Source organism: Notolabrus celidotus, chromosome 20 (assembly GCF_009762535.1).
Source record: "Notolabrus celidotus isolate fNotCel1 chromosome 20, fNotCel1.pri, whole genome shotgun sequence".
NCBI classification, from domain to species: Eukaryota; Metazoa; Chordata; class Actinopteri; order Labriformes; family Labridae; genus Notolabrus; species Notolabrus celidotus.
This window is the reverse complement of record NC_048291.1, coordinates 11,117,079-11,126,527: the sequence shown is the minus strand read 5'-3', so window position 1 is coordinate 11,126,527 and position 9,449 is coordinate 11,117,079. Positions and strand designations below refer to the sequence as shown.

General features: G+C 38.4%; 1 protein-coding gene across 1 annotated transcript; it reads right to left on the bottom strand.

Annotated features, from left to right (window-relative positions):
- Positions 1 to 5,024: 5,024 nt before the first annotated feature.
- Positions 5,025 to 8,546, bottom strand: noxo1a (NADPH oxidase organizer 1a). Its single transcript, XM_034710985.1, has 8 exons — positions 8,308 to 8,546; positions 8,140 to 8,220; positions 7,984 to 8,056; positions 7,713 to 7,896; positions 7,117 to 7,298; positions 6,913 to 7,032; positions 6,642 to 6,759; positions 5,025 to 6,530 (listed from the first exon to the last, which is right to left on the bottom strand). Exons 1-8 carry the CDS (start codon positions 8,371 to 8,373, stop codon positions 5,765 to 5,767), a joined length of 1,590 nt encoding a protein of 529 aa, XP_034566876.1. The 5' UTR covers positions 8,374 to 8,546; the 3' UTR covers positions 5,025 to 5,764.
- Between the last annotated feature and the right edge of the window lie 903 nt (positions 8,547 to 9,449).

Genomic DNA, 9,449 nt, shown 5'->3' with positions numbered 1-9,449 from the left:
TGATTTGAAATTAGTTGCATTTCTACACAAAACATACAGAGTATGGTTTTTACTTACCCAGGTATAAAGCCGAGTATGAATCCATCATACGCTGAGTGAATGCCAATACTGGAAATGAGTGGAAATCCCTGCAGGTGTGTTAAGGTAAGTATAGCTCAAAGAGGCTGAGGTGGGGCCCATCATGTTTCTATATATAAACTGATTAGATTTTATGTGGGAAAATAATCTTGATCGCACAAGAATTTTCTGGTGAATGTTTAGTTTTACTTTTTAGTAGGGCATGTTATTCATAAATTGTCCGATAATTATGTTTACAATTAAATATTATTGCTAGTCATGGCCATAGACTGTAGGGTTACAATATGGGGGAAAATGGGTTAAAATCTCAATCAATCAGAGCCTTTGATTTGAGTGACACAGTTGCAGTTTGAGAGGCAAAACAGAACTATCTATACTACACCGACTTGTCTTTGGGTGTGTAGCTGCTGTTTCCTTTTTTGGATATACTGGGAACTTTGAAAAAGATTCACACCTAGGCGTATTTTTTAGTTAAAAGCACCTTGGGGTAAAAGAACAGGACCGATTATTCTTTACCCCAGAGTGTTGGATAAGCATACTTGATTCTGATTGAAAACCCCATAATGAATATGATTAATTCCGAATAGAGAGATCAATGTGGAACACTGGTGGCCTAGCAGTCTAAGTGAACCATATACAGAGGCTAAAGCCCTCATTGCAAAGGTTGCTGGTTCGACTCCCTGCAGCCACCATTTCCTGCATGTCTTCCCCCACTCTCTACTCCCCACGTTTCCTGTCTCTCTTCAGCTGTCCTGTCTAATAAAAGCAAAAAGTCCCCAAAAATATGACTTTAAGAAAGATGAATGTCAGGGAGAACCTGACTACCCATGTCATACCAAATCAATCCACAGAAAGAAGTCCAGCACATTCGTGAGGTTTGTGTTTTCACCTCTTCCAGTTGAAAATTTGTTTCAGAAAGCCTTGGTACAAAACATGGAGGATATTTTTTAATATTAATTATTTTAGAGCAGGGATTCCCAAAGTGTGGGTCGGGACCCCCTGGGGGGTTGCAAGACACAAATGGCCGGTGGTGAGATGTCCTCCAGAATGTTATTTTTTTTAAGTTATCTAAAATGAGTACATTTTACCCATTATGGTAAAAAAAAACTATCAAGAAAAATAGTATCTAAACTTGAAATAAAATCTTGAAAATAGAAAATGTAATGAGTTTTCTGTCTTTCTTTTTGCCAGATGACTCCTATGTTTAGGGTTACTGACCAGTTAATTATCAAAAGCATCCATAGCAGCAGATCAATTCATAATGGCAAAGGAAACACAGCCACATACTCAAATGCTAAATTCCTCCAGAGCAGCTAAATGAAGCCACATTAAATTACTTAGAGGGACAGTGTGGTTCTAGAGTCTTTGGCATCTATTTTTGGGGGTTGTGGGCTGAAAGGTTTGGGAACCCCTGTTTTAGAGCACAGAATTTTGAATTGGTGGTTAATGGTTAACCTATCACCAGCAGAGAAAAGAGAACAACTGGAGAAACACATTGCAGAAACAAGCGAGGAGCTGTTTCAAGGACACAAAGCATAAAACATATAAAGTAACCACAAACCTAACACAGTATGGGTCTTGGCAGTGTTACAGTACTTGTTGAGTGGGAAGAAAACACCAATAGAAAAGTTAAAAGGAAGAGGAACTCATACAGGTGCTGCTGATATTATTTGCATCTTTTATGAGTAGTGGCAGAAAAATGCTAATGTTTAGAATTCACCTTGAAAATGTTCAGTATAATGGGATTTATAACAGTAAAGCAGACTAAGGTTAAGATTTTAAGGTAAATTTGAATGTTAAAGCTAATGTTAACTCCACTTGCACAAAAGTACAGATTAATTTATCATCTGTACTTATCAAAATCTGTATTTATCAATACTTTGTACAGTCTCAATCTGTATCCCAAAATCACCAGGCCCAGCCGGATAACTTCACATAGTGCGACATTAATCGACAACATATTCACAAACGACATCGACAACAGTACTGAGAGTGGACTATTAATAAACGACATCAGTGACCACCTTCCAGTTTTTACCGTGTACAACAGCAGCTACAAAACGCATAAGCAGAACAATACATTACAACACAGACGTATAAGGTCAGAAGAATCCATGGAGGCACTTAAAAATGATTTGCTAGCACATGACTGGGAACTCATTTACAAAGAGAAGGATATTGATAAAGCATATGAGGGATTTTTGAGAACATTCACTCTACTACATGAAAAAAATTGTCCAATTAAGTACTACAGCAGAAAACAAAAAAACAAAGATAATGAGTGGATGTCTAAAGGATTACAAAACGCCTGTAAGAAGAAAAACACTCTATATAGAGAATTTTTAAAACATAGAACTAAAGAGGCAGAAAATAAATACAAGAAATATAAAAACAAGTTAACTAATATTATGACAATATGTAAAAAGGAATATTATAACAAATTATTAGAAAATAATAAAAATAATATTAAAGGTATGTGGAAGATATTAAACAGTATTATCAGAAATGGCTCTAGACAGGTCAACTACCCTCCGTATTTTATTGAAAATGATGAGAACATCAATAACATGGATGAAATTGTCAATAAATTCAATACATTTTTTGTGGGTGTTGGACCGAACTTAGCAGAAAAAATCCCTGATCCAAAAACGTGAGCATGGAAATGATCATCTTATAGAAAGAAATCCTTGTTCAATGTTCCTCAAAGCTATAAATGAAAGAGAAGTAATAGATATTATTAGTAAGAGTAAAAACAAAACATCAACTGATAGTTATGATATAGATATGAAAACAGTAAAAAAGGTAATTGAGGGGATTTCAAAACCTCTAACTCACATTTTTAACTTATCATTCCAAACAGGACAATTTCCAAACAAAATGAAAATTGCTAAAGTCATACCGATGTTCAAAACTGGGGACAAACACCATTTCACAAATTACAGGCCTGTTTCTCTTCTTCCACAATTCTCAAAAATCCTAGAAAAGCTCTTCAATAAAAGATTAGAAAAATTCATAGACAAACACAATTTACTCTCTGATAGTCAATATGGCTTCCGATCAAATCGGTCAACATCACTGGCTCTAACTGAACTCATTGAAGAAATCACTAACTCCATGGACAATAAAAAGATCACTGCCGGGGTATTCATCGATCTAAAAAAAGCATTTGACACAATAAATCATGAAATATTAATCAATAAACTGGAACGGTACGGGATCAGGGGATTGGTTTTGAATTGGGTAAGAAGCTATTTTAAAAACAGGCAACAGTTTGTGAAGATGGGACAGTTTGTGCCGAAATGTTTGGACATAACTTGTGGTGTCCCCCAGGGGTCTGTGCTGGGACCTATATTTTTTATTCTCTATATCAATGACATATGCAAAGTTTCTCAGGCATGTAAAATAGTACTTTTTGCTGATGATACAAACTTTTTAGTTTCTGGTGAAAATTTCCAGCAACTTTTCGACTTAATCACCTTGGAGATCTGCAAATTAAAAATATGGTTTGACAAAAACAAATTATCGTTTAATTTAAACAAAACAAAAATCATGGTATTTGGAAACAATAAATCTAACAATAACATACAAGTACAGATTGGGGGGGTCAACATAGAAAGAGTACATGAACATAAATTCCTTGGTGTAATAATAGATGAAAAAATTTGCTGGAAACCTCACATCAAACACGTTCAATCCAAGCTGTCAAGAAGCATTTCAGTTCTCGCCAAAGCCAAGCACACTCTGGATCATAGATCACTTCTTATTCTCTACTGTTCACTGATCTTACCATATCTCAGTTACTGTGCTGAGGTGTGGGGAAACACCTATAAAAGCTCCCTGCAACCACTGTCAGTCCTACAGAAAAGAGCTATAAGAATAGTTCACAATGTTGATTTCCGCGAACACACAAATTCATTGTTCCTCAAATCAAAATCACTGAAATTATTTGACCTCATAGATTGTAAAACTGCACAAATTGTGTACAAGGCTAGAAAAAATCTCCTTCCAGGAAATATTCAAAGATTATTCTTTGAAAGAGAGGGGGGTTATAACTTCAGAGGGAAGTTGAGATTAAAGATGATGAGTGTTCGGACCACAAGGAAAAGCTTTTGTATTTCAGTCTGTGGTGTTAAACTATGGAACAGTCTCAGTATGGAACTAAAGCAATGTCTGAACATAATTCAATTCAAGAAGAAGTACAAAGAAATGATTTTAATGAGGTACAAGGAGGAATACAAGTGTATATAATCACGAGGGGTTTACTTTTGTTTGTTAGCATAAATATGAAGATAATAGATGAAGATTTGACATGTGGGACTGCACTCATATAATGGCAGAAAATAGTGAATAGAGGGGTAGGATTAGATAAGTTTTAAACTTCTTCCTACTCCTTTTCGTACATGTAGAGTAAATTGTTTCACTGCTTGCTATTATTGATTTTGTTTCTTTTGTAAAACTGCTTCTTTTTATTTTATGTTTGTATAACTCTTTCTTCTTTTCTGCTTTTTTTTTAATTGTATTTTTTTTACTTTTACATGTTCGAAATAAAGTCATCAAATCAAAAAAAAAAACTTGCAAGTAGGCTGAATAATTCATTTTTTTTAATTAAATTAATTATCCATAAATCCATAATTAGTGTCAACTTGTTTGTATGTTTAGTTGGTAGGTGGATAGTAAGTGGGATAATGTATAGTGAGGGAAGGTTCCTGCAGGCCTGTCGGGATTCTGTTTCACAGTATCACCTGCTCAGTATACATTATCCCTTACTTACTGTTGCATTAAAGGGGATGTAGGATTCAGCATTGATAAAGCTTGACTCATAAAAAGAAATAAAAGTCAGGGGAACTCCATCCATGTCTCAGTTTCTAAATTACCCATCTCATTTGAGGTTTCTTTTGTACATTTAGGTGTAAACAGTAGGATAAAAAACAACCACAGGGTCAGTGTTTCACTCCCAAAATTAGCTTTTATTTGTTGCAATCTCTTCCCTGACATGAATACACCCAGAAATAAAATAGCATTATATTGATTAGATTCAGTCATTTTTCACAAGCATCAGTTATTTACAAGCATCTCATTCATCATGTTGAGTTAGCTGTTAGTGAAACTCAAAGCAGGAAATAGACTTGTCAGCAAACACACACACAGACACTGTTATCTCAGACAAATATGTACTGTTGCTTACACAAAATGTCTCTCTTTTTCTCTCTCTCTCTCTCTCTCTCTCTCTCTCTCTCTCTCTCTCTCTCTCTCTCTCTCTCTGCAAGCAATAAAAGTCAAGATGCATATAAGGCACAACACAAGGTTTCCAGTGTGGAAAATAATCATGTAACACAGACAGGAGCAAAGAGATGTGTTCAGTGTTTCTGGTGAATTACCTTTGTTCTGATTTTGCAAATTTTTTTTAGGTAAGCAAAGCCTTTGTACATTGTACATTTGATGCGTACTTGTTGGCTGTCTCTCTTCAAACACAATGTCAACATTCACATTTCTATCAATACAGCAAAAGAAAAATCTGCTAATTTGCCTAAATACATCTTGTGCCTTTTATTTTCTTTCTTACTGAAAAAGTTCTGTCACTCTTCTTGTATCCACGGCCCCCTTCACAAGTTCACTCGCAGTTTGCAACTCCATCTTTACACCAAAGAGTACACCTTGGTTTTAAAACTGAACATCCACCGAAACTTCAACGGCTCAGAATCTCAGGTGATGTGGGTGAACCTCCTCCTCTGGCTGCATTCTTGCGAGTGACAGTGGTGCATCGTTGGAGGATCTCCTGGGCCTGCGGTCTGGGTGGAACTTTGGGTGATGTTGGGCCCTTGTAGAGGCTTGGATCAGAGATGCTGGGCATCAGTCTCCCCTCATTGGCGGTTGTCGGGCTCAGGCGATTGTTTGAGGGAGGAGGTGGTGTGCGGCTGAGACGCATCTGGTCATCATTCTTGGTCGGACTCAGGTTCATAATGGAGCTTGCTGAGGAGGAGCTGAGGTCATCGCTGAAGCTGAAGTCGGTGCTGTCACTGGAAAAGCTTTCCTGGCTTTCGTCTCTCCAGCTCTTGCCACCTTGTGCTTCTTCTCCATCCATCTGCACCATGATTGCAGGCGGAGGAGGATAAGTGGGGGTTGTAGGTGTGATGGCGGCTCTGTCAGCAGGTGGGGGGTTTGGGGTGGTGATCCTGGCAGGTGGAGGAGGAAGTTGGTCAGACAGGGTGTTCAGAGAGTGTGACCTCTGCCTGCTTTCCAGTTGGAGTGGCTGGGGTGAGGACGACCTGACAGGTGAGAGAAGCAGCAGGTTTCCTTGTGAGTGGCTGAACTGACGCGGCTGGTGCTCCAGGCCCGAGAGTGGGAACGGAGAGGAGGGGCGTTTATCTTGTTTGTGGGCTGTCATGCGGATTTGAGGGTAGTTGTAGGGCTGCAGGTACATGGTGGGGATGTAACCGGTTTTACCGCTGTATCTGAGGAAGAAAACGAAGACGAGGATGTGGGGTTAGAAATCAGTGTTTCTGTGTTTCAGGAAGTCAACTTGAGTACAAACACAACCATTGCTTTACACAAATGTTGAATACCTGATGAGCCACCAGCCATTATCAGACTTCTGTAAGATCTCCACCACAGTTCCAATAGATACAGTTATCTCATCATCTTTGGTGGCCTTATAGCTCTTGATGGCACAGTACAGCATTCCTGAAAGAGAAAAAAAAACACCTAAATATACAGTATATATAAAGATATAATGTAGGGCTGCAGAATATATGGTGTTCAATAGACATTGCATTAAAATGTAATGAATATATGTCATGCATTGTCACTTATCATGCAAAATGTTATAGAAATTACCTCTGTCATATGGCCCATCCAGTTCATCATCATCATCATCAGTATCATCTTCCATCTTCTCCAGGTATGGTGCAGGAAACCAGGCCATGCGTTTGTCTTCTGTCTCCACCAGCCACCACCCTGAAGCAGCACAACCATACAATAAACATCCAGCAGGTCTCAGCATATTTTGGGTACCAGAGGACTATATCAGCGAATCCTCACCTGCTTTGTCTTTGATGAGCACGTCCACTTTTTCATCCAACGCCACTTTGAAAGGTTTGTTCTTGGTGTCTTTGGTCTCATACGGGGCCACGCATCTGTACGTCTCGGTGACAAATGGCTGGGTCACATTACCCCCGCCAACCTTTGCTTGGACTTCATCCTCTGATGGCATGATCATGACACTGAGGAGAAGGAGGGCTGCAGGTTAGCCCTGACTTAAATGCACTCCAGAAAAAAATATATATAAATAACTCCCTTATTCAAGATGTCCTGTCTATCTCTCTTAAGTGTAGTTTTAAAAGAGCATGCACAGAGCTTTAATCGTCATTCAGGTCCACATGCTTGTTTAATAGAAATTCATTTCAATTATAATATAAAAATATAATTCAATAATGAAATAGACTTTCCAAAACAGTTAAAAACTAAAAACATTCAACTTTTACGTTTGGGGTTCATCGTAAACCTTAAAGACAAATATTGATCTGGAGGATTTGACTCTTGGGGCACAATAAGCAACATCACCCAAGCTCTCAAACTGTTGACAGCTACTACACAAAATAATTGTGTTGCACTTTGGACACAAATCATTGTCCTACCTGTTCTTAGAGAACTCTGGCTGCAGGTCCTGGTCTATGGGGTGGAAAAACTGGATGACATCTGCAGACTGAGCGACGCGCGCATCGCAGCTCAAAAGTTCATTACAGTAGTTCTGCAGAGACTTGAGCCGCGCGAGTGACTTGGTGGGGCCCTTCTTTTTTCCTTGGCGCTTAATCTTTTGGGCTGAAAGAAAAAAGCAGGCAGTCAGAATCTCGTCCACCTGCAGCTGCGCACTTTGGCTCAGATTCCCTGAATATTACGCACACTCACCTCGAAATTTAGGGAGGACTCTGTCGGATTTTTTTAGTTTACTTGCGGGTGGGAATACTTTCTTCAGCTTTTTCTGAAATAAAAAAGTAGAGGTTATTTTTTTACAAACTGCACGTGCGCAATTTAAACGATTGAATTATAGCAATTTTGACTTACATGCATATTTACGAAATCTCCAAAAGTTCTGTAAACAACAATCTCATTCTGGTCCGACCAAAGCACGGAGGTCATGAACATCTAGGGAGGGAAAATGCAGATTAATCACATGGTAGAAAAATACACATTTTCTATTTGGCACGAGAACAAATTCGCCCCTGCGCTTACTTTGCTCTTCTCCTTATGCATCACTCCAATCAGACGGACACTCAGTGGGAATCGCTGTTCCTCCATGATAATGCTTTAGAGTAAAGTGTGCTGGATATTCCAGGTGTGAGCTCTTTGCCTCGGCTTGCTAGAAGACTGTGACAGGGATGCTCAGCATGTGCCTTTATATGTCGTTACGCAGCAAAGGTGTGGTCGCGTGAGTCACGTACACCTTCACAGGTGGAAAATATCCTCGTCACCTGCAGGAAAGTCCAGCATTTCTTCAGCACATACTCTATAGAGACATCAGGCAACTTGAATACCACACACAGGTCAGGAATGTATTCTGTTTTAGGAAGTAAGGATGAGGCAACACTTTCAAGGAAACATGTATGTCTTCCCATATTCACTATGACAACATTTATCTTCAGTCATTTGTATTACATTCTGACACACACATACAACACGTTCTGCTTTGCCTGCAGCTTGTAGGGAGCTGTGAGCTGAATGTGGAACAGGTGCATCAGGAGCAGGACGGCCGCAGGGGCTCATCGTTTGTAAAACCCTCCAGCATACATTACATTATCTATTTATTAGATAGAAGTGTGCATAGTGTGTATATATCTATAATATTTTACTTTATTTTATTTTATTTTATTTCATTTTATTTTATTTTATTTTATTTTATTTTATTTTATTTTATTTTACCTTAACCTTAACCCTAACCTTAACCTTTATCATTACTTTTATTATTATAATATTTTTAACTATATAAGTACAATTTTAGTATTCCCCTGTCCCATGTTGCAAGCTGCTGGAACAAAGTAATTTCTCCCAATGTGGGATAAATAAAGTATATCTTATCTTATCTTATCTTACTATTAAAGCCATGTTTCCACCAAAAAAACCCAACAACAACAAAGACTTTATTCCCAGGTCCTTCTTTAAAGTTACTAAAATGTTCCTCCAGCCCATTTCTTTCTCAGTGAGTTGTGAAAAAGTCCTATGAATGCAGGGAGGGCTCAATCCTCTACGTTCTTGTACTTTGAGAAAGTCTGAGCAGGGATCTCTTTGTGGATGTAATTTGATCCATGATTAATTAGAGCATTTTGAAACACACACAATGCCCCTTTAAGTCCTGAGTCCTTGGGGAAAGTCCCTGC